Below are 25,775 nucleotides of genomic sequence, written 5' to 3' on the forward strand. Positions count from 1 at the left end.
ACACAAACTAAAAGATACATTATTAGGAGAGATTGGACTGTATCTGGAATACAGTCCAATCTTTCCTAATCTGTACATGGGGGCAGAATTCCCCCTATATTCTCCTGCAATAACTTCAGGATCCTTGACAAAATGGTGTAAATGGCCACTTTTAGCTGTTTAGCAAAATCTCTGAAGAAAGTGTACTCAGACAGTAGGAAGAACCCCACCTCCAACCACAAATTCCTGGCACATGATTTGGTAGGACATCATATAAATGCAAGTATAACTAATCTAGTGTACAAAATAATACTTCTTTACTATAAGTGGCAAAAACTGTTTTAATGCAGTAGCACTAGGAACATTTTGTCCAGTTTCCTTGAGGGTCTGGCTAAACCATACCTGCTGTAAGGTGAAGTACAGAACACCATAGGCTACAGCAACTGGGAAATGATTGGAGTGATGAAGCTTGTAGGTTACAGGTCAAACACTCCACCATGCAGAGATGTACTTTCTGCAATGTGATTCCTAGGTAAAGTGACATCAGAAGAGGGGGATGAGAAAAAAAAAAGCATTTCCCTTTTTGCTCCCACCTCCAATACTGTGCAAGTTTGATGTAAAGCTCCTTCTGCCCCCCTCAAATGCCCAGTCAGGTATAGATTACCCTGGATAAACACCATACTTAAAATCCCACATCTGGCACAAATTTCAGATAAGAAATACACACACACACACAATTGTTTAGTGACTATATTTTTTACTTGTAATTTTTTTACATTTTCTTACAAATCAGGTTAGTAAAAACAGAAATTAAGTTTGAATTCTGGTTCATTAATAAACTGATGAGCAATTGCAAAAAAGGTTAGGCAAATTATATATAGCTATAATTCAGGTTTTTAAAAAAACCAATGTGTTACAACAGGTGAAATCAATGTAAACATAACTAAGTGATTTGTAATACTAGCATTCATCAGATACAGACATTGATTCAAGTACGATTTTGGCAATGTTGCTGGAGGCAGAAGATTTCAGTACCAAAACAAAACCAAATAGTTAAAACAACAGATATAACCCATTCACCAAGCTCAGGATTCATCAATCAGATAACCAACCGTATCCATTTATTTCCTTCTTTGCTAGGTTTCACCTCTCCCAAAAGGCACTAACACTTGAAGTATGTTCTCAATGGGCACTTATTTTCTCCTCCCAAGCAAGTCTAGGCTGATTGTTGGCAAACTATCCAATCATAATGGATGGGAGGGAGGAGGAGAGAGGCGGGGGGTGGAAAAATGAATAGCAATCCATATCAAGAAGCCTGATCGTGATCATTCCCTAACCAATTGTAATGCTCTAGTGCCACGCTGGAAAGGATCAGATGTAGGATCTTCCTGCTCTGTAGAGGTCATCTCACTCTCTAAACAAGAACAACCAACATGGGACCCCAAACTCATCTTTTTCATGCACACATGTATAGGCACTAGCAGCCTTGGTATTATAGCTACACATAAAAATACATCAGTTTGATTAGGTCCTAACTATTAATACACTACACAAATCAAACTCTTGAAAGGTTGGATGTGGCACACAACATCAAACAGCCAAGAACAATTATATGCAAATAGATTGACTGTTCACTCTTGGTACATGGAACAGAGAGGGGTCTGGCATTAATTTGGATAAGATTTCCAGGAATTATAGAACACTAAATCTGGATTGTCCCTTTAACAGAGGTGGTGGTGCCTGATGCAATGCCCTGTGTTACAGGCATAAAAAGACTAGCTTTTCAAATATGTGAAACATTTTTGGTAAAAATATTGATTTGTACAAAACAATTTTGTGCTTAGTGATATCACTACTGCAGAACTGACCACTTTCCCATTTTTGCACTCAGCATTGAGTACTTCCAGGTCAGACACAGAATTAGTTAGATGCAAAGTAAAGCTTCCTGTACACTACTTCAGCATGTACTCCCAGATCAAGTTTTGCACAGTTTAAATAAAGCTTCCTATGAATGGGATTAATATACCTTAATACCTCAGGTAAGGGCCCTCTACATCAGTGCAGCAATTCAATTTTTCCACCAGAGTCAGATGACTTGAGTGAGATCACCTATTTAGCGCAAAATTGTGAACAAAACCTGAAAAGAATGAACTATTGTTGTAATAGTGTACACATACATCTCTTGATTAAGGGTGGGACTTACCTTGTAATGAGCAATCCCTTGACAATAAAAGGTGAGAAACCAAAGAAAAAAAATCAGGTTTGAGAAATTATGGAAACAGGTGTTTCCACCAGCCCCCTCCCCTCTAAGTAATATTTGGTCTGTGACAATCAGAGAAAACGCTTCACTACCAAAATCTTTATAGTTTTGTTTTCTTTCTAAATTTCTCCTTTCATTGCTACATGTTAAATTCTTGAAGAAATGTAGTAAAGGATACAATTACACAAGTGCCAGTTGTCCTCCTGTACCTTGTTCAAGTAGCCATTCTTCATCTGTGAGCAGAGACACAGGGGTGAATTTCCACAAAGGTTCTCCAGCTTGTCTTCTGTAACTTTGCAGAACAGCCACGGAAACCCTAGAAAAGCCGCATAAACAGGCTCTCTGGGGCTTCTGCAACCATTCTACCAATTATATAATGGCAGAGCGGAACATACATGGAAATGCACTCCAAGTCTCTGTAGGCTATTTGACTGATGACCTAGGGCATTGAAGCTAAATGAGGTAGCCTACTGTTGCCCTGGCCAAGAGCAGCTGAATCTATGTTATCTATCCATCTTCCTACAACCTCCTCCTATAATTAAAAAGAGTTTCTTCCTCAATTACAACATCCACATATAGAACATGGTGTTGGGTCATCTCCAATGATTAAATGTTGTGCATACGAAAGCTACCAAAGATTCAAATTATCTTAAGGATTTGTTAAATACAGCCTTTGCTTAATCCCCCAGACTTAATCTACATAAATTTCTCATTAGAATTATCCTACATAATGAATGAAGGGAACTAAAGCCAAATTTCCTCTGTCTGATAATTCTAGATTTGGTTCAAGTACTCCCTCAGACATTTGCTAATCTAGTGCTGATGGAAATAACCCAGGTAGTCAGTTATAGTGTCATAATCAGAGAACAAAATACACATCAGTTATGTGTAAGAAAAATGTGTTAAAGATTCATTACTGTGCAGGCTTGTAAAAACAATGTAACTTTCAAAGATAAATCCTACATTGAAGAGGATCACACCTCTTTTGCATCAGAACAAAATATGAACTTTCACACAAAAAACATTGCAGAGCCAGAAGAAATGACAACGCATGGTTGAACTGGAAACTGTTTTCTCTCCCCGTTCAATATCTTTGAAAAACAATCAGCATTTATAGGAGTCATACAAATACATAATGGGCCAGAATCTACTGTAGCCAGTGGACAAATGTTAGACGGTTTAATTTCCAGACTTGGCACTGGAAGTTGCTGTAAATGGGAGATGGAAATAGCACAATGCCCTCTACAGGACATCTGGGATCTGTGTGAACAGGGCAAGCAACTGTGTATCTCCTTAACCAAATCAGATTGAAGGATTGTGAAATGAACAGCAGAGAGTCTGAACCAGGAAGTGCAAGAATAGTGAATTCAATATCAATTCAAGTACAGAAAGCAAAGGAGGAAAGAAATATACTGGCATGGATTGAGAATTGGTTGACAGACAGGAAACAGTAGGAATAAACGGATCTTTTTCTGGGTGGCAGGCAGTGACTAGTGGGGTACCGCAGTGATCAATGCTTGGGCCCCAGCTATTCACAATATATATCAATGATTTGGATGAGGGAACTAAATGTAACATTTCCAAGTTTGCAGACGACACAAAGCTGGGGTGGAATGTGAGCTGTGAGGAGGATGCAAAGAGGCTCCAATGTGATTTGGACAAGTTGGGTGAGTGGGCAAGAAACATAGCAGATGCAGTACAACATGGATAAATGTGAGGTTATCCACTTTGGTTGTAAAAACAGAAAGGCAGATTATCTGAATGGTGATAGATTGGGAAAAGGGGAGGTGCAACGAGACCTGGGTGTCCTTATACACTAGTCGCTGAAAGCAAGCACTCAGGTGCAGCAAGCAGTTAGGAAGGCGAATGATATGTTGGCCTTCATTGCAAGAGGATTTGAGTACAGGAGCAGGGATGTCTTACTGCAGTTGTATGGGGCCTTGGTGAGACCACATCTAGAGTATTGTGTGCAGTTTTGGTCTCCTTATCTGAGGAAGGATGTCCTTGCCATGGAGGGAGTGCAGTGAAGGTTTACCAGACTGATTCCTGGGATGGCAGGACTGACGTATGAGGAGAGATTGGGTCGACTAGGCCTATATTCACTAGAGTTTAGAAGAATGAGAGGTAATGTCATCAAAACATAAAATTCTAACAGGACTAGACAGACTAGATGCAGGGAGGATGTTTCCAATGGCTAGGGAGTCCAGAACCAGGGGTCACAGTCTCAGGATATGGGGTATGCCATTTAGAACAGAGATGAGGAGAAATTTCTTCACTCAGAGGGTGGTGAACCTGTGGAATTCTCTGCCACAGAAGGCAGTGGAGGCCAAGTCATTAGATATATTCAAGATGGAGATAGATATATTTCTTAATGCTAAAGGGATCAAGGGATATGGGGAAAAAGTGAGAACTGGGTACTGAGTTAGACGATCAGCCATGATCATTTTGAATGCCAGAGCTGGCCCGAAGGGCTCCTATTTCCTATGTAAAGATTAGAAAGAGAAGAAAAAGTAAGTTTTTTTTTATGTCTCCAACAATTAAAACATGAAGGAATGAGACTACACTTGTAATAGTTAATTTTTAGTGCCAGGGAGGTTGTTTGGCAGTAATTAAGACTTATCATACCATTAAAAAGGGTACTTTAGTCTTAAGTGGACAAGCCCTAACTTTCTTTAGTTCGTATCTACCATGCAAGTAAAAGAACTTCATGCCGCTTAATGCATTTGAGTGGTGACTCAGACAAGATGCTGTTTTTGCTAAGCTAACAGTGGAGCGGCTCATCTCAGACAGAAACTTCCAGATTTTTGTGTTTCACCTCGCATCTACCTTCGTCTGAAGTTGCTGCAATTTGCGCATAAATAACAGTGAGCGCCATGAGCCTCACCATTACTTTGACAGTAAATCAAGTCCTATGAAATACTAGATATTTTTACCAGAAAAATTCACCCTTGGGAGTGAAATACACAATTCCTGTTATGTCCTTCATTTGTGAGTTATCTTGTGTAGGCTGGAGTGGGATTGGAAAGGAGCGAAGAGGAAAGGACCTGCTCCTTTTAAAAATCATTAAAACTACCTTGCAAGGTTAACACCAGTGTAATGCACAGTTTAATCAATAGGTATATAGGCTGAACACCAGCTTCCCACAACACCCATGTACTCCACAGTCAAACAAAGATCATGGGCTTACAAGCCAGATTTGATGGCAGTAACATGAACCACATAGACAAATGAAAGTACAGATATTACAGAAACTTCCACAGATTCCTTTGACACAACTACTAAAATCTGTTTATAGTCAAAGTACAACAGATCATCCAGAAAGACAATATTTTAAAATAATTCCTGTGTCAAAAACATCAACTGGAACAGGGCACATTCTGGATTTCGAAGTACACTTTAAAAACAAAAGACCCCAGCATTTTATAAGGTTGCAGATTTCTCCCCAACATGATAAACCTTAGCTCAAAACCCTACTTTCAGCCTATTATTTTTATACTGAACAGATATGGTCAATTCAAACAGCAGCAAGATGGTCTCACCTGAAGTGAACGGAGCATTTTTCTCCAATATAAAAAAGGTAAACCACCGTATAATGGTCTTGGAGCATTCAGGTAATTCTGTTCCAGTGGGATACTGCTCAAATCACACAGCTCCATTATTTTTTTTGTGGAGCAGGCAAGAGAAAAAAAAAGTGCATCTGTGTACCTCCAAACCCTGAAGATATTTTCAAAATTTTTTTATTCAGGTTTTCCAATGGTTCAGATAAAGGCAACTTGAGCATGAAAACGAGACTCCCAGTGCAACAGAGAGCCCAGCCCTCCATATTATTTTTTATTAAATCAACACACTCCTATAACATTTACAGCAGACTTGAGAAGCCAACACTAAATTAATAAGCAATGTTAGGTGATCAGTGAAAGAATTTACCGATAACACACCAGTATTATCACATAAGATTTCACTAAAGCATAATGATGTGTGAAATTTTCATGCTGGGTCCTTTTGAATAGTGAAAAAAAAAAACCTAGCTACAATTACAAATTTTATTCTTGCAAATTTAGCTGTGGTTAAATAGAGCATTTTGAACTGGGGTGAAGTAGTGCTGATAATATGGTGGCGGCAATTTGAGGTGAACATCACATCAATAGCATTTTGGCAAAACTTTTTTAAAATATTGGTTTCAGTGTAATTTTTCCTTTAAGTACAATAAATAAGCCCAACTGACAACACTGCAAATACTACAAAAGTGACAACATTAAGGGATCACTTGATATCTGAATTTCATTATAAAAATATCTACACAGGACAAAAAGCAGGTGTATAGCAGAACCAATTTCCTTGCACCCAAAAAGGCACCAAATTACTCAACAAGGATATTTTCACAAAAATAGAATTCTTTTTCAAACTGTTAGCAACATGTAAGGACCTGAAAACTGACAAATTCATAAAAAGCACTAGGAGGTTGATCCCTGATGGACAATGCACCAAATGCTGTGGCTGAATCTTAGGTTTCAGAATACTCACTTTTTATAAAAATGTCATCTTCTTGGGTACCACATACCATTCCTTCGTTATGTGGCCAGGCAGGGAACCTGCTTCCCAGTCAATGGGGCCCTATAATCAATGACCTATGAAATGTACGAGCATGACAGATTCCCAATAAGGAAGTGAACAGGAAAAATATATTTGGAGGAGAGGATACCTAGATTGGCATCCTTGGCTGTTTGACTGGAAATTCTCCATAAGCAAGACTGAGTTACTAAACACATATGTTGAAATGTTTTCCCAGACTCTGCATGCACCTACTAGGATTTTGAGATCCCAGAATTCTCTACATTTACTTCAAAATTTCAGGTTTATTCTGAAAGTTACAAAAATCTAGTTTACAGCTTTACAAAATACCAAAAATACCCCTAAATTCCAATTTTAAGATTTCGTTCACAAAATATATTATCTTCACCAAGAGTTTTCTTAATCCTAGTGCTCCTACTGCACCAGGACATCCATATTCTCTGTATGCTTACTGTAAGCACCTGAAGTTGTTCAGCCTAACAAGGTTGAAAGTTTATTTGGGGTGAGGAGGGGTGTAAGAGAAAATGGGGGCTTTGCCCTAATGATTTCTACGTTAATGTTTAGGAGCAAACATTTTAAAACTTATTGCTGTGAAACTGCATCAGCAGCTGAAGAACAATTTAATGCAGTTCCTGGACCAGTGGATTTCTATTCTCGCAAATTAGAAGTGAATTAAATGTAGGAATATGAACCACAATCCTGTCTCCTGGTTTTGAATGCACCTCAACAGTGCTCCTAAACTTAGATTCTAACCAACTCACCAGAAGGTCCGCAGATTGTCAAACCTTTAGTGGCCAAGGAAGATTTGCCAAGATTTTTCTTTCATGTCATGGGTCACAAAAGTAATGGTGATACAAAGCCCTGCTCTAGGACAGTGTGGATTGAAGTACTGTTAACTCATATCAGTTTGTCAATTTACGAACAAAATGAAAAATGTCAACTTTGCTGCCAGCATCATTTTAATTTTTTTTTTAAAAAAACAGGCCTGTGTAACCTTCACCATTATAATTAAATTAAGCAGGTCCAACAACCATTTTTTAAATCCAAAAACTAAAATTTTCCTGATAACCTTTTCTCTACTTTACCTCCCCCAAGAGGTTACTGTACATACTTCAGTACAAGATCCCCCAAATTGCACTCAATTTCATTCATTGTTGTTGTACAAGATAAAATGAAGTTCCTAGCCACTGAAAACCTCACCCTCCTGTCAGTTGACATCCAAAATACAGTTTCTCTCTGTTCTAATTTCAACCAGTGCACTCCCGCTCAGCTGTGTGAGCCTGTGACACGTTTAAAATGGCAACTCTCTACTCCAGCACTGATTCCCACTGCTGATTTTAAATCTCCCATCCATGTATTTACCATGCTGTGCTGACTCAGATTTTAAAAATCAACAGTGGGAGCCTATATTAAAGTCAGGAGTCAAGAAGGAAAGTTGCCATTTAAATATCAAATCGCTAGAGGAAAGCAACAGCTGAAAGAAATGCACTGATATGGTGATGTTGCTGGGTCCACTGTCTGAAAAAATTGCTCCTCTAGGAGAGAAACTGATATGCATGCAAGATGACCCTTGCCACCCCCACCACCCCAAGTTTCTAGTCTTATACAAAAGCACACGCAGTAACATTTAAACGATTGTAAGAAACAAACCCAAGTAAGTGAACTGTGAATCTTCCCAAAGGCCTACATGATTACATTATTTAGGGTTAATATTCTGACCACCTGCATTAATACCGAATCAGTTCAAAATTTTGACAAGCCGTCAAACACTGCAAAATAACCTCTAGAAAACAGGAACTTTTTGTTGCACACAGTTCAGAAGTGTCAAGATTAGGGAGTTAAAAAAAAAAATCACATCACGAACCGAACTATTGATTGTAAGGAGGAAGGATGCTGCAGCCTAAAACTGGGATAAGTAATTTTGTTTTTAAAAAATGTAATCGCAACATGTTTCAAAGCAAATTAGAAATCAAAAACTACACCACATACTACTTGTAAGCATTCTTTCACACCAACTGAGATCCACCATGCCTACAATTCAAGGGTCCTTCAATCTCATTAAAGGAGGAATGCCCAAGTCATCTCTTCACTGACCCAACATAATGTTTCCACCTATAAGGCACATTCAAAACCAAATAGGCCATAAAAGTTAATGTTGTGGCCAATTCTTCACTTATTCAAGACTAGCACAACTGACTTCAACCTGCAGCATGCACAAATATCTAATTTATTGTCTGAATGTCAGATCCTATTTGTACATAACCTTGATTCAATAACAGCTGCCTCCCTGACTACTAAGTTAACCCACAATTAAGAATTCTCCTCCCAAATTCCAAAGGCCAATCATGAACTCTTCTCCCTCCCCCAAACTTCAGGACCTACAGCACCGCAAAGGAACATTGCAATGTGGTTTCAGTCTTTTAAGCGCTTACTCCCACGTTCTTCTTCATCGCTACCGTCCTTCTCTTCAGACAGACCGCTTTCATCAATATTTTCCAGCGAGTCTGCATGCTGGATTGAGAGTTCAGCGACACTCATGGTGGGCAGGTCATTCTGTTCTGGGTGGAGCCAGGGTTTGAACTCAGGCCTGTTCTTCCGTTTCCACTCTGGGTATTTCAGACACACTTTGTGGATCTTCTTCAGAACCTAAAGCACACACATACAGTCACATTAAGGACACACATACCGCCCTCAGTACCATGGACTTCTGGATCATTTCCAAGCCACAGAAATGGTGCAAGTGGAATGTGATTTGAGTATTGGGCAAGACCACAGAGATTGCTAAACAGTTCCAGTGCATGGAAGTCAGTATTCTGCACCCTTCCCAAGACTTGACAGCAAATGTGTATTTAAAAAATGATTGACAGTGGCCAGCATCAGGTTACTCTGCACTTGACAAAGAGAGCAATGCTTTGTTTTTAGCAAGCCCAGTCTCCGAATTCTTTTTATTGGACAGACCTGACAGTTTATTAAAAAGTTTGATCCATAATCAATCCCCAGGTAATTGATACTTACTTTCGGAGCCAGATACTGAGAAGCTTTGTTGACGACCCACTTTGGCAGAGACCCTGAAAAAAAACAATCAGAACGTGTTGGTTTAGTTGTAGGAACTGTGAACAAAGCTCAAGGCAGTGAACTCCTTTCAGTCACAACACAAATTGTTAATCCCTTGTCTCTTGTTCCTCCTGAACCTCAAGATACACGATCAATAAATTCTTCAGAAAAGACCTGAACATATAGCCAGGTGAAAACAATGTTGAAGGTTATAAGCAAGCGCAGTGTTTTTCACAGACAAGTGGGTGGAATCCCAAGTATGATTCCAAAACTCCAGTAAAAATACCAGAATCCGATGTGATAAAAACAGAAGACGAATTATTTAGTCACAGTAGATCATTGGTCCCAATGACAGATGTAGACAGAGGATCTAATACATCGAGGAACACAATGGTTGTTTTTAGTTTGAGCGGGAGGGATTACAGAAACCCCTCTGGCGAAGATGTGAAGATGAATGAGTATTCAGGAGTTCCGATTCATTACCTTTGAGAATGAAGGAGTACTTGCATTGAATTTCTCCTCAGGAGGGTCCATGGTCAGAGTAAGGATGGCCTCGATGCGCCAAAGGCGTTTTCTTGATCTCCGATCCCTAGCCACCGACTCCATCCCTCTCCCTGGCCATTGTCTGAGGCTGAACCAGACCGTTCGCAACCTTTGCATCCTATCTGAGAGGAGCTTCCAACCATATATCCGCTCCATCGTGAAGACTGCCTACTTCCACCTCTGTAACATCACCCATCTCCACCCCTGCCTGATCTCATCTGCTGCTGAAACCCTCATCCATGCCTTTTTTATCTCTAGACTGGACTATTCCAATGGTCTCATGGCTGGCCTCACATCTTCCATAAAATTGAGCTCATCCAAAACTCTGCTGCCCGTATCCTAACTCGCACCAAGTCCTGTTCTCCCATCACCCTTGTGCTCGCTGACCTACATTGGCTCCCGTTCAGGGAATGCCTCGATCTTAAAATTCTCATCCTCATTTCCAAATCCCTTCCTATCTCTGCAACCTCCTCCAGCTCTACAACCCTGAGATCTCTGCGCTCCTCCAATTCTTGCCTCTTGCGCATCCCGATTTTAATCACTCCACCATTGACAGCCATGCCTTCAGCTGCCTAGGTCCTAAGCTCTGGAATTCCCTCCCCAAACCTCTCCGCTTCTCTCTCCTCCTTTAAGATGCTCCTTAAAACCTACCTCTTTGACCAAGCCTTTGGTCACCTGTCCTAATACCTCCTTATGTGGTTCGGTGTCAAATTTTGTTTGATAATCGCTCCTGTGAAGTACCTTGGAAAGTTTTACAAAGTTAAAGGCGCGATATAAATGAAAGTTGTTGTTGTTGTTCCAGGCCATGTTTAATTTTCCTGATGTGCAAAAGTGATTATTTTTTGTTTAAAAGTGCTTGAGGCAGGAGAGTGCGGGTGAACTGGAATCCCAGTGCTCAGCAAATGGAGCAGATTCACACCTTTCCAAAAGGCAAACCAATTAGGATTCCCGCTCTTAATCATTATCCAACTGGAAAGTAAATAGAATTGAGCTCGCTGTGATAAGCCCCTGCCTCTAATTGAATATCCTGCCAAAATTCACCTTCTAGGCTCACACAAGAATAACAGTGATGTGATGTGTTGTGGAACTATACCCGAAGAAGGGAATCAACACCTTTACAAAACTAGATTGGCTAGAAGAAAAAAAACACCAACTCCAGATAGAGAAACAGACTGCACACACTCCGACAGCCACATCAATTTTACAATACAACATTACTGTTGCCAATCCTCACCTTTGGGATCTGCCTCAGCCATATACACAAGACTGCAACTTTTGGAACCAGTAGATTGAATTCGGTAACCTGTAAGAATGGACACAGCTCTGACCAGATCCTTGTAAGGAGGGTAATTCTGTGAAAAAAAGAAATATGAGGCTATGAGTGTCTGAACTGCAGGAGTTTACCAAAGTCAGTTAATAGTTTAGGCAGTGCAGAGATTTACACCAGATTTTAACATTAACCACAGTGATACCAGAGCACGTGTATTCCTTCATGCGAAATCCTTAAATACCAGCCATTTTCCACCTATTTCTTTCATCCATTAGGACATACATAGTCTATGAACCACTTAAATGCAAATGGGAAAATAAAAAATGCAATAATACAGGTGATTTTTAGCAAGAAAATATTACCTAGAGGTCCTGTACATCAATCAGCAGTAATGTCCCAGCTCTGAAGATACTGTCTCAGTTTCACATCTTTTGGCATAGCAGATGAAGTCCTAATTCTCTTCTTAAGACTCTGCCAACCTCTACCATTCCCCATCTTCATTAGCCTCCTCAAAACTTACTTCTTTAACCATGCCTTCAATCACATCCCTAACTTCTCAACTTCATGCTCTGTGTTTAATGATCCGTCTGTAAAGCACCTTTTGATATCTCAAGGCATTATATAAGCAGATGCTGATGAAGAAATGTTTTTAAGATAAATATATATTCCATCGAATAAGGAACCTTGTTCCCCCACTCCCCCAATGGAAGAAATGCACCACTTCTGTGGTGTTGAGTCATACAGACCAGAAAGACGTTGGGTTCACTCCTTGGTTTGTGCAGAGTTAACTGATAGACAGGGCAACATTAGGGGTACTTGAATTTGGCTCAGGGTCCAGGACTAGGTGCAACCTCAGGAGCACCACAATTCCACTTTTTCAAGCGACTATTTTTAAAGCATACCACATATTACACCACAACTGGGAAAATTAAAATCCAGTTCCAGGTTTCAGTCCGAGGGGGGGGGGATAAAATTGGATAGGGTCTATTATTGGGCGGGGGTAGCAGAATCCGCTATTACCCCGCACCCAATGGCCCCTGCGCAGGTCGGACGAGACTTTAGTCAGGCCTGAGGACTTACCTGCAAGCAGCGTTCCGAATCAGCGTTGAACGAGGATTCAATGCTATTCCCACTTTCCACCAGCAGGGGAAGCCCCAATCTCTTAAAGGCAGTCTCTTAAAAATCTCTTAAAAAGGTAGGTGGTACCTGTCATTTGCTGAAAATAACAGTCTGCTGTCTGCACGGAGTCTGAACGGAGATCAGACATCGCACATGCATAACACAGATGCAGCTCCCGTCCCCATGTTTACAAACTGATGAGTTGTTGAATAACGGTTGCGCACTTCTAAATCCCACATCCTCCAATCTGCGTGCCAGACCTCACCAATCTGAGTTTGTACCAGGCTTGCGAGAGTGCGTGCACCAAGGTTCTCTGCTGATGCACCAAGGCCTCTAGTGCAAGAGGTGGACAGAAGGAGGGACATCCTATATCCACAGTAAGGTGGGGGCGGGGGGTCCAAGAGGCCCTCCAGACATATATCCAAAAAGGCAGTGGAAGGCAGCAGGGGACAAAGTCAATGCTGGGTGCACAGAACCATCAACATAGATGCAGTGCAGCAAGAAGTTCAATGCTTTGACGAGCGGTCAAGGTGAGGGAGGTCAACTGTCAAGTGTTGTCTCCTACCAACTGCTCCACGCACTACACCCCTCATCCCCCACGTACCAATAAACTTTTTGTCAGTACTTAACTCTTCCAATCAGATGCTTCCTCTCACCCTTACACATTACCACTGTTGCAAGCCGCCCACCCACAACTCAAAGGCCACACACTGGCAGCTATTCAACCATGACAGGCACATCACCCAGACACACGTCCCGCTTTCTTGCAGGAGAAGGTGGCACATATCAAGAGGCAGCGACATTTAGCCCCTCAAGCCTGTTCCGCCATTCAATGAGATCATGGTGGATTTGTGACCTAACTCTATATACCCACCTTAACCCGATATTCCTTAATACCCTTGGTTCACAGAAATCTATCAATCTCAGATTTAGAATTCACAACTGAGCTAGCATCAACTGCCATTTGAGGAAGAGAGTTCCAAACTTCTACCACCCTTTGCAAGTAGAAGCATTTCCTAACTTCAATCCTGCACATCCTGACTCTAAATGTTAGGCTATGTCCCTTACTCCTAGTATTCAAGTATAGGAGACCTCCAAAAACAGTTACAAATGTCTTGGCAGCCAGATGCAATAATCCAACCACTAACTGGTAAATCCTGCATGGTCCCTTTAAATAGCATTGGTGGGGATCCTCCAGGCACTCTAAGACGTGTTCAGATGGTTGGGGTTAAGACTGCATTGAGTTGAGCGTTCAGTACCAAAATGGTGTCTACCACTTTAAATCAGCGTTGCACACAGATTGTATCCATTTTCTCCTTACTTTACATGCTTCCGGCATTCGGTATTTGCGCATGCGCTAACTCCTATACCAAGATGACGTCCGACGCACGTCACGCTGGAAATGTGCGTGCGCAGCCAAGACGCCATCTTGGATGTTGGAGAGGCCGTGTAGCGCCGAAACAATGGGCGCTACACGGCCCAATTTAGCACCCATTATCTTTGACTACAAGAGAGAGCAACAGCCAGCATAGCAATGAATCACTACATAATCCCTGTATGCTTTCACAATGACAGACACTGATACCATTGTGTTTATATTACTTATGTCAAAACTGTAAAAATGACTTGCTGTATAACCAGATTATATGTAAAGTTCTTTTACATTACATTAGTGCAGTTGACTGCAAATGTGCTGCCAACTGCATTTCCAGTAAAGACAGCGAAGTCTAAAATCTACTAATTTGCTGTTGGGTTAATGGCCCCTGTTCCAGGAAATGAAAAACTGATAGCTGGTCCTGAGCATTTGCAGTCTGGGTGCCTGTATTACACTGCAGAACACAGCACAGCTACAGAGATCAGTATCAACCACCAAATCTAAGAGAGAATTAATCATACAAAAGGTTGCTTTCTCCAAACTGCAACAAAAATCCAGCAAGTATAAAAGCACTTTAACTTAAAGAACCTGACTGGATGCATCAAAGCACTTGTTTAAATATAACTTTATATCAAGACCTCTGTAGATGTATGCAGTTTCTTTCTATGTGAGATGTTAAGATCCAGACTTACAGGGTGTTTCACAGAGTAGTTGATGATCATATAATCGTTGCCTGTGACCAGCCATGACCTCAAAGTGACCACATCCCTGTCTTTCAGGGGACTCGGACATTTCCCTGGGAGAAGGAGAGAGGCAAAACAAAGATAAAAAGAACTGACGCAATATTTTTTTTTTTTAAAGCATTAATTTCACATCACACCCCATCCCTAGTCAAGAGAGCAGCCAGGCAGCCTGCCCGCATAACTCTGCCAATGTCACACTACACTGTTAGTGTGGCTAGTTGGCAGTAGTCTCATCTTTGGATCAGAAAGTTGTGGATTCAAGTCTCAAAGCAGGATGTGAATTTATAATCTAGGCTGATAATCTGGTGTAGCACTGAGACTAGATGTTAAATCAAAGTGCTGAGTCCTGTCTGCCTGTTCAAATGGATGTTAAAGATCCCATGGCACTATTTGGAGAGCAACTTATTCTTGTCAACATTCCTCCCTCAACCAACACCACCAAAAATAAACTCTAACTGGTTAATCATCCCATTGCTGTTTGAGATGTTGCTGGTGCAGAATGGCCGCCACATTTGTCTACATAACAATAACTCCATTTTAAAAAGTAATTTATTGTGTGAAGCACTTGAGAGGTTTTGAAAATGCAAGTTGCTGTATAAGTACAAGTTTTTAAAGGAAACACAGGTGCCACGTTCATGAAAACAACCAGTGGTGAGAACACTAGATTGTCCCCCTCGATAGGATGGCTAAAATTGGTAACTCACCGCTGGGCAAGAGGCCTAAAGGGAGTGGACGACATAGATGCAATAAGGAAATTTTATATGGTGCAAGGTAAGGGTCTCAAAGACCCTTGCATCTCATGTTACCCATGGAATACACAGTATTATCAAATGAAGACAAAACAGATGATCCAAATGGTTTCTCCCCCTCAAACTTGTGAATCTCGTTTTTTAAAAAAAAAACTACATCCCAGGAATACAGCTCACAACCATATCTACAGGGAGGGGCTAAGAATGCAGAGTTATCAAGGTCATATAAATTTCTACAGCCCACATTAACAATGATTAAAAAGTGTGGAGTACACTTTCACAGGCACCAGCTTCCTCCCAGTACCTGGCCCAAGTGGCTATTCTTCATGAGCATAGACAGTGAATCTTGACAGCCTATTCAACAAAGAAGGGTATCGTAGCTAAGCCCAATCCTGTCCTCGTCTGACATTCACACACTTCCCAGCATAAATCATCAGATAGCAACTCCTCCCCTCAATCCAGCAGCACCAAGACAAACTGTAGCACCCCAACTGCAGGCATGTAATCACTTCTTGTCTACCGTTTAAAGCTGGTTTCACCCACTAGGCCTTCAGGGCAGCAAGACAACACTTTTATAGAAACTAAAACCACAAATCAAGACAGCAAGACTCAGTCATTTGTCTGGACCTCGTGGCAGACCACATGGGAAACAAGCACTTGATTGGCTCATCAGCATGAATTCCCAGTACGTAAATCTTCTTGATGTTGGTTTACATTTTCCGATGGATTATTAGAGTAGATAGCGGCAGTTGCCCCACACAAGGACGGTGAGCCAAATGTTCTCCAGCAGTGCTGTAATTTCTATCATTAAATATTCACTTCCTGGAGAAGGGCATATTTCACATTGTTCAGTGAAACCTCAAATATACTCACACGAATAGTACCCGATGTCTGCGTTCACCGTGAGCCGTGCAATGTCAAAAGTCTTGATGACATGCTTATCCCACTTACGGCGGTACTCATTATCGTGCAGCACATCATACACCGCCTCGGCAGAAACATCTTTAAGTTCGATTCTACACTGAAACAGAAAGAGGAATGAGTTGTTAAAGCCTCAGGAGAAACCCAAGAAGGAACTGAATTTTTTTTTAGGATTGTGATTAACATGAGATAATATGCCAGCACCCTAAACACGCTGTGGCATCAGCAGAGGACACCAGCTCTATACTGTGACTCTGAGTATCGAGTTCTTAACATGAGCCATGACATTATATCCATCAAGCTGGAGAAGTTGCTACCCACTCCAAATATTCATCATTATCCGAGAGGTTACCCCAGCAGCAACAATGACACAGGTCTTATACCAAGTTACTCAGCTACCCTTCCTGGGAGAACCTAAAATGACAAAAACCATTTCAAAAGGTAAAGAAAAGGCTGCTTCAATGAGTCAGAGGGTAATGGCAATGTCCTATGTGAACCAAGCAGACAAGATACCAGGTTCAATCCTAGTCTGTAGTGAGTTAATGTTGACAACTAGGCCATTACAATTGGCCTCAGCACCTCGAGTCTAGGGTGGGGCGTGGCAGAGGCAGGAAGTAAAATAGACAGAGCTCGTGCTCCTGATCACCTCTAGTTTGCTGGAATGTGCACATGCATGTCCAATGAGGATGTACTGCCCTCCAACAGTTGAATAGCACGAGACTCATTGTCTAGGCTCACACATGAAGAATGGGCCAATTGCATGAGATAGGCAAAAAGCCAGGGAACTGTAACAAGCAAGGAATCAGTGCCTTTGAGGGGAGGCGGGGAAAGAGAAGATGGAGAGAAAAATTTCAACTCAAATAGTGAATGAGCATGTGCAGGGTAGGTAGAAAGAGAAAATACTGCAGCATCAATTTGGTTGAGCAATAGTTCCCTTACATCTCATTTTTCTTGTACCATTCTAGTTCTGCCATTTCTAAGAGATAGTAATATTTACTGGATACCAAGGCTGTTGCAAAACCAATCCCAATCAAGGTCTTAACTTCAGATCAACTGCAATTGCTAATTAATGATTCCAAATGTTTCAAAGGCAAGATACTGGATTTGTATTAGGCTGGCGACTAAACTCAATAGAAATTACTGCCTGCCTTGAAACTCTGAAAGGTGGTGAGCAGCTCCCGACGTGGACAAAACTGCAAATGGATAAATTCAGCGAGAGCTGCAGAGAAACGACTCCCTTCCCAAAAGACCTTAAAGGTTCAGATTCTAGCGCAACTCTTGGCGAAGAGTTCATTAGAGGCCATCATTATCTTACCACCAGTTTTTATACACAACAGCTGCATTTTATTGTCTTCCCTGTGTCATTGCATCATTCTCTGGTCAAAAGGGCAGGCATGTGAATAGCATGCACCCTGCTTATGTCTCAAACTGGCTGCCATCTGATCCTTCCCTCCTTGGGGTGGAGGATGGGGGTGGGGGAGCGTGGGAAAAAAATAAAATGGCATTTGTTCAGCTCACTGATGGCTCAATTCAGATAAAGAACAATGGGTGGGAAAGGTGCGGCTGCCTGTTTTCTGTTGTTCTGAGGCACTGCTGGAAGAACTTTTCTCCACTGCTTTCTCAAAGTCTGAACTTAATATGCTACAAAAGTACTATCATCTATCGAAGTGCAAAAGAAATGAAATCCACTCTCTATTTACACCCCATGTTGTCATCAAACTTATTTAGAAAATTGGTACCAACATGCCAAGAGAAACTTTTTCCATTATCATTCTAAATAGTCTATGTTTCACTATAAAATAAACACTTCATTTATTACAAAAATCCTGGTACAATCAATCTACCAATTTAATGGTGACCTATTTTATTTGTTTTTAGTCATTAGAACTTGCAATGACTCAGTAGTTAGTTATACAACTGCTGGCTGGAGCAAAGTGCATAGAATGTAAGAAAATGAAGAGCTTAGAGAGCTAATTTCACTCCTACCACAGAAAATCTAGTTTTCACAGTCCTGCCTCAACTTATTCATAACCATTGGGAGATTAAATAAACTACAAATAAAACAACCAAAATACTTTAATATTGAATGTTGATAAAAGATCTATTCCTTTGGCAACATTAAAACTTTGCTATTGGCAATTTAAGTTATTGCTGTCTTGACACAAAAGTCAGCTTTCATTCTCAATTTAAATTAAATTTCTTCCTATCTATTCTCTATAGATTTTTTTTTGTTGGTCAGCCAGATATCTTCCAAGGACCTCACTTGCTAACTAGGGATTTCAAACCTTGGCAACAGAAACAGTGAATACCATCCATTTGCCAAATGAGTTTTATCACTGCATCATCTTTTAATTAAAGCCATGCAAGGGAGATGACCCGACAAATAAGGCTAAACTTTGTACAACAACTTCCATTTATACAGCGCTTTTATCATAGAAAAAGCTGTGTCCAGCCTCAATTTCGCCTCCCTGGCTGACGCTAAGCTCAAAACCTTGGTGCACTGAGACCCCAAACTAAACTTCCTCTCCTTATGCAATCTATCACCTTTCTTTCACCTCTGCCACTACCTCTGCTACCAAAACCATAATTCACACCTTCATTATCCTCACAATTAAACCTCTACAGCATTTTCCTGGCTGGCATCCCTGCTCCTACCATCTATAAACCATAAGTCATCAAAAGGCCCTGATCCATATTCTTGATTTGTCACAGGTGCTACCTTTTAGAGAAGATGTTAACATGAGGCTCCGTCTGCCTGTTCAGGTGGATGTAAAAAAATCCCACAGCATTATTTGAAGAGGAGCCAGGAAATCTCCCAGCTTGCTGGTCAATATTTAGTCCACAGTCAGACCACCAAAAACAAAATTATTTGGTCATTTATCTCATTTGCCTGCACTTCAAAAAGTAATTCATTGGCTGGGGAGCGCTTTAGGACATCCTGAGGATTTCAAAACTATTTCTTTCTCACTCATACTAAACTCCACATCCCAATCACCCTGTCCTTGCCAAGCCTCAGTGGCTTCCTATGTCCCAGAAAATTGACCCAGCTTCTTGCCCTCATCTTCAAATCCCTCTGTGGCCTCTCCTTTCTCTGCAACCTCTCCAGCTCTATTTCCATTGTGCCAACATTCTGTTCCTCCAACACTAGCTTGCTTACTGTTTCATGCTCCTTCCATTCTAGCATTGGTGGCCTTTCTCAGCTAATTTGTTCCCACCCTCAGCATCTCCATGTTACCACCTCCTTCCTTGCCTTCATGGACCTCACCAAAATCCTTTTCTATGACTGTGCTTTTTCTCCCATCTACTTGGCGTCATCTTATCCACCAACCTGAAAGTGGTTTGCGACATTTTTCTGTACGTAATGGGCACTATATAAATGTAACTTGTTACAGCTGCTTCCGTATTTAGCTTATATCTGGACTATAAGTTGCACTCAGACATATTTTAATGCCCATTGTGGAACAAATTGGAAAATTTTAAACAAATAACAAATGGGTGAGTGACACAGAGATGCAAATTATATTCCAGAAATTAGTGAATATTTTCCTTAGTAAAGACGTGGTTCTTCAGAACTTAATTTCACTGGAAAAACAGACTGAATTGCAGAATTGAATCCTCAACCCCTCTGTTAAAATCATGGAATACCATGTAATGTTCAAGCTTCATAAACCAGTCACTTGGGATATTGGTATATTAGACAAGGTTCAAAGAAGAGCAACAAGGATTATTTCAGGCTCTAAAGTTAGGAAGAGATACTCAGTACTGAAATTGAGAGGAAAGGGAAAGATATGATCCAAGCATCTAAAATGCCAACAGGCATAGATGACATTGTATAAAACAGACCAAGTGACACTGAACATAGATCTGGAGGACAGAAGTACAGAATCAGCAACCCTTAAATGAGATTAGAAGAAATCTCCTGCCACAGAATTTTTGGGCTGAATGACCTTTTCTCTTCCCATCCTGTGTTCTTGCACCGTTATGCCTGCTGGAATATGAAAGTATACAATCCCAACCCCAGACATCAACCCAGCAGGATCTAAACACACAGGCAGTATGAAACCAGTAACAATACCCTAAGAAACTGTTGCTGTAGTAACAGAAATGCTGTCAATCTCAGATTTTAATAGGGTAAAAAAAGCAGCCAGGATTCCACAGATTATTCAGTTGTTGGGGAGCAGGGGGCATCGATGCAGAGTCTGATCCTGTCCTTATTAAAAGTTAGGGGGAGGGTGGAGCCTCAAGTTGCTTTAATTTCTCCCTCCCTCATACTCAGTAATGTTAGCAAAGAGCGGAGAGTAAGTTGATGTCCACCTCCTTTGTTCAGGGAGATGTGTGGGGTAGAGAGATTTAAGAAACTACAAAAAATACACAAACCGTACTCCCAATGACATTCTATTGGTTTTGGGCTCCTTTGCCAACCAATATAACGATTAAGTGTGCTGACAAAGCATATCACTAGCTCCTCAATCTCTCTATTGCACCAAGATGAAAACAACCCCAAGTCCAAATCCAGCTTTCTTTTTATTAGGCAAATATTTGGAAGGAAGGAGGAGTTCAGTGCCAATTCAGCAGGGCATTGTAACTCAGGCATCTCCCAAACACAGGAGAATGTATCTTTTCTACAGTGTGCACAAACTGTGCATTACTGGCCAAAATGTACTTCAGGCAGGTGGGAAATCTGGCCAAATTGGCATACTTTATCAGATAGCTCAGTAGAAGCTACTGGTTATAATAAAGCTTATGTAAAATGTAATCTTGCTGATCTGAATAAACTAGTTTACATGTTTTCCCATGAAAGGTTCCACTCAGATCATAATTTCTCCAAATTCCAAATAAAACCAACCTTCCTGGCTTGCAGCCAGCCAACCAAAATCAATTGAGTATGGGATGCATCATTTCAATTTCAATAAATCACTGGTTAGGCCTCAGCTGGAGTAGTGTGTCCAATTCTGGGCATCACACTTTAGGACAGATGTCCAGGCCTTGGATAGGGTGCAGAGGAGATTTACTAGAATGGTACCAGGGATGAGGGACTTCAGTTATATGGAGAGACTAGAGAAGCTGGAATTGTTCTCCTTAGAGCAGAAATGGTTAAGAGAAGATTTAATAGAGGTATTCAAAATCATAAACAATTTTGATAGAGTTTCACCTTATTTACTGTTTCCACTGGCAGGAGGATTGATAACTAGAGGACACATTTAAGAAAATGGCAAAAGAACCAGGGAGGAGATGAGGAGAAATTTTCTTATACAGCAAGTTATGATCTAGAATGCACTACCTGAAAGGGTGGTGAAAGCAGATTCAATAGTAGCTTTCAAAAGGGAATTGGATAAATACTTGAAAAGGAAAAAAAGTTGCAGGGCTATGGGGAAAGAACAGGGGAGTGGGACTAGTTGGGTGGCGCTTTCAAAGAGCCGGTATGGGCACGATGAACCAAATGACCTCGTTCTGTGCTGCTGTATAATTGTATCACAAAGAATAACTGGTTATTCATCCCTGCTATCTATGGAATGTTGCTGGTGCAGAAAGGCTGCTATATTTGTTTACATAACACTCTCTAAAGTAATTCAAATTTTGTGAAGCACTTTGAGACATTGTGACAATGTGATAAAGGCACGTTTTTCTTTGTAACCACAGTGCTTTACCCACTGGCACGCGCGCGCAAACACACACTGTCTCTCTCTCTCTGAGCAGACTGGAGGGTTCACAATTAGATAGGGAAATGTTTGTGTGACCTTTTAGTACTTTTCTTCCCATGGACATCAAGTTACAAGCTCTATGATAGAGGTGGCCCAAATATTGTGCTTAATTAAGATGTGCAAATCTGCTCTGGTGTTCCTTATCTAAATAAATTAATCTGATGGAGACACAACGTGAGGCTCTGTCACTATCACCACATAGGTTTGCACACACGATGTCCCCAAGTGTTCCCAATCTCAGCTGTGCAGCAGGTTTCTGTACTTTTGCATTTTGCAGAGATCAGGTACAGGCAGGGAAGGAAAACACTTGCACACCACCCAGTGGTAATCTCAGACCGAAGTTAGCAGAGATCTGGGGTAGGTCACCTTTATGGCCCCTCAGTGACTGATGGGGCAAAGTGCAGGAGGGGACCAAGAGAAGGAGGAAAAGAAAAGAAAAATACTTAAAAAGGAGGGTAAACTACTGCCATGGATGGTTCCCCCCTTATTGAATAGCTCACCATTGGGCAGGGTTGCAGTAGATTTAACACACCCCATGGCATGTGGGAGAGAGAGAGAGAGAGAGAGAGAGAGAGAAAGAGGATCAATCCACAAAGTGAAGGGGGGGGGGTGGGGGGGAAGAGAACATCACAGCCAAGCTCAATCCAATCCTCACTCGATATCTACACTTGCGCTGGATAGCAGTAATCAGCAGGAATCTTGGCTTTTATTTTTTTCCTCTCACCACAAAGTCTGGGGTCTATGAGACCAATTGTAGCATTGATTTTTGTTAAGAGCAAAACTCTCAGATAGAAACTTCCTGTTTAGTATGGCTCAGTACCATACTGGGTAGTGGATTTATCCATTAGGGGGAGAAATTTATCCTTTTACTCCTCTGCTGATTATTGACCTTGCAGATATCAGACACATTTTCTTTAGAGTCAGAAGATTGTGTGTTTGAGCCCTATACCATCACAACCATATAATTAGGCTGATATTCCAGTGCAGTACTGAGGGAATGCCACATAGTCAGATCCTTAAGACAAGATGTCAAACCAAGGTTCCTCTTGCCAGTTTAAATGAACATTAAAGATCCATTATTTAAAGAGGAACAGGGCATGTTGGCCAATGTTTCCTCCCTCAGCCAAAATCATTTTCTGCACGTCTGTATTTTGGTGCAGTCCTCCACATTGTTAGCTATACCCACCCACCCCACCTCCAAATTTGATATCATCTGCAAATTTACTGCAATACAAAAATTCATTGTGAGATGCACTCTGGAGAAGTTTCGACTTAGTAAGGCCATTTATTACTTTATAACCATTGTGCAAAAGTCTACAGTTGCCCTGTCATATATTGGTTGGTTGGTTGGTTTCTTCAACCACTCCCACCTGACACACCAACTGTATCACTGCTTATGCAGTTCCTGCCTTCTTGTGCAGACTGGTTACTTCACTTGTCCTTCAAGTTAACATTGAATTGTCAACTTGTGGCAATTAACAGTATAACAAGTCATATAGAAACTTCAGCACAGAAGTAGACCATTTAACTTATTGTGCTCATGCAAGCACTAACTAGATATCAGAGCTACTTCCTATAATCCCATTCCCCTACTCTTTCTGAATACCCTTTAATATTTTTCTTCTTAGGAACTTAGGAATGTACAGGGCCAGAAAAGTCTATCTGGCTAGGCCCACTGTCTAGGGAAAAATCATTTCCACATTCTCTCTCACACCCTCTAGCAAATTTTTCCTCCAGGTATTTATCCAATTCTCAGTTAAATTTGATGATACAATTAACCCCACCCCCACCTCCCATACTGCCTCCCTTGGCAGTCCATTCCATACATTCACCTCCCTCTTCCAAACTTATTTTGTAGAATCTGTGACCACATTAAATAGATTGACTTTGATCGTGCGTATGCCCTTTAGGGCCTTGAATACTTCTACAAGATCACCCCTGAGCTTTCTAGACATGCCTTAGCTGGACAGGTCTTCCATCTAATCATCAGTCTAGTGCAACCCAGTATAACTATGACTCTCAATGAACTGGGCCCCCCTTGGGGGGGGGGGGGGGAAAGGAGGGAAGCCTCCAAGGTTGAAGTTTAAACATTTCAGAAGACCACCTTACAGTTTAATGAAATCCTAGTGACATGAGGTTTTTTTTGAAGGGAGGAGGGGAAAAATGCATATTCTTTTAAAATACAAGACTGCAAGGCAACATAAGACTGGATCTACTGTATCTGACCCCAATATCTTTCTCAGTCCCTAGCCCTTCTCTAACCACCATTCCTGAGCCTTCCTTTTTAAATTTGTTATTGGGATGTGGGCAACACTGGCAGAGCCAGATTTATTGCCCATCTCTTGTTGCCAAGAATGTGGTGGCTGGCCTTCTCCATGAGCCACTGCAGTCCTTGTGGTGCTGGTGCTCCCACAATGGTTTTGGATATTAGGAATCTGAAGATAAAACAGGAAGTCTGAAACAAAAACAGAAAAAGGTGGAAATATACAGCTGGTCCATTTGCATCTGAAGAGAAAAATTGGTCCAACATTCCAGCCAACAGGTCTCCAACTGAAACATTCAGCTGTTGGACCTGTTGTGCAATTTCATTTTTATTTCTCTTTATCATTTCTTTCTCCCCTCTATTTATTTGTTTATGAGATAGGGGTTCTCCATTCAGGAATCCTATACCACTATCCCTATGATTATCCTCCCCCACTATTACTGTTATTCTTTTAGGGAGTTATCAATTACTTAGCCTAGGCTCAATAGTAGCACTCTCACTTCAATAAAACAGATTATCATGTCATTTATCTCTGGTATTTGTGGAATCTTGCTATGCGCAAATTAACTACCACCTTTCCTTACACTTTCAAGTGTTATAAGTACTGCATTGGCTGTGAAGTGCTTTGGGTCGTCCTATGGGTGTGATATATAAAGGCACGTTCTTCCTTCTCACTACTCTCCCATTCCCCGGGACACCCAGGTTCTCCCCTCACCATTCCGAATCCCTGACGTTCCCGCATCCCGGCTTTTTTACCTTGATCCTGTGCACGGCTTTGCCCTCGGATGCGGCCTGCACCCATACGCCTATCTCCGCTTTGCTGTATTTCTGCTGCCACCCCTGCGCCGATTCGCACTGCTCCCGGAACGAGGCGAACGCCAGGTCATCAGGGACCTGCACGACGTCGCGCTCTGCCGACATGGGACTGGAGGAGCCAGGGGGCAGGGCCCACCACTCGGTTCTAAACGGCTCGAAGAGAAGCTCCGCTGTCTCAGTGCTCGATCAGTCAATTGCCCCCCTACTAATCCTGCCCTCTCAAACCCCAAAACACCTGACACGAAAAGTCCCACCTCCGACCTGGAGCTACAGGTGACGTTTCATGTCTCTTCATTGGTCCGTTTAGCCATCACTCAGAGATGACACCTGTGCTTGAGTTAGGAGAGTCCTCAGAATTCACAGCAACAAGCATTAGTAGCTGGAGATAAAATTAAAATCACCACAAGAT

At 41.4% G+C, this 25,775-nt stretch overlaps 1 protein-coding gene across 1 annotated transcript; it reads right to left on the reverse strand.

The window, feature by feature from the left end:
• Positions 1 to 5,326: 5,326 nt before the first annotated feature.
• On the reverse strand, positions 5,327 to 25,608 carry LOC137332999 (START domain-containing protein 10-like). The gene is made up of 6 exons (XM_067997067.1): positions 25,307 to 25,608; positions 16,538 to 16,685; positions 14,865 to 14,968; positions 11,643 to 11,760; positions 9,827 to 9,879; positions 5,327 to 9,457 (listed from the first exon to the last, which is right to left on the reverse strand). The coding sequence occupies exons 1-6, from the start codon at positions 25,469 to 25,471 to the stop codon at positions 9,224 to 9,226; spliced, it is 822 nt and encodes a 273-aa protein (XP_067853168.1). The 5' UTR covers positions 25,472 to 25,608; the 3' UTR covers positions 5,327 to 9,223.
• Between the last annotated feature and the right edge of the window lie 167 nt (positions 25,609 to 25,775).

Source organism: Heptranchias perlo, chromosome 15, assembly GCF_035084215.1.
Source record: "Heptranchias perlo isolate sHepPer1 chromosome 15, sHepPer1.hap1, whole genome shotgun sequence".
In the NCBI taxonomy this organism is placed as follows: Eukaryota; Metazoa; Chordata; class Chondrichthyes; order Hexanchiformes; family Hexanchidae; genus Heptranchias; species Heptranchias perlo.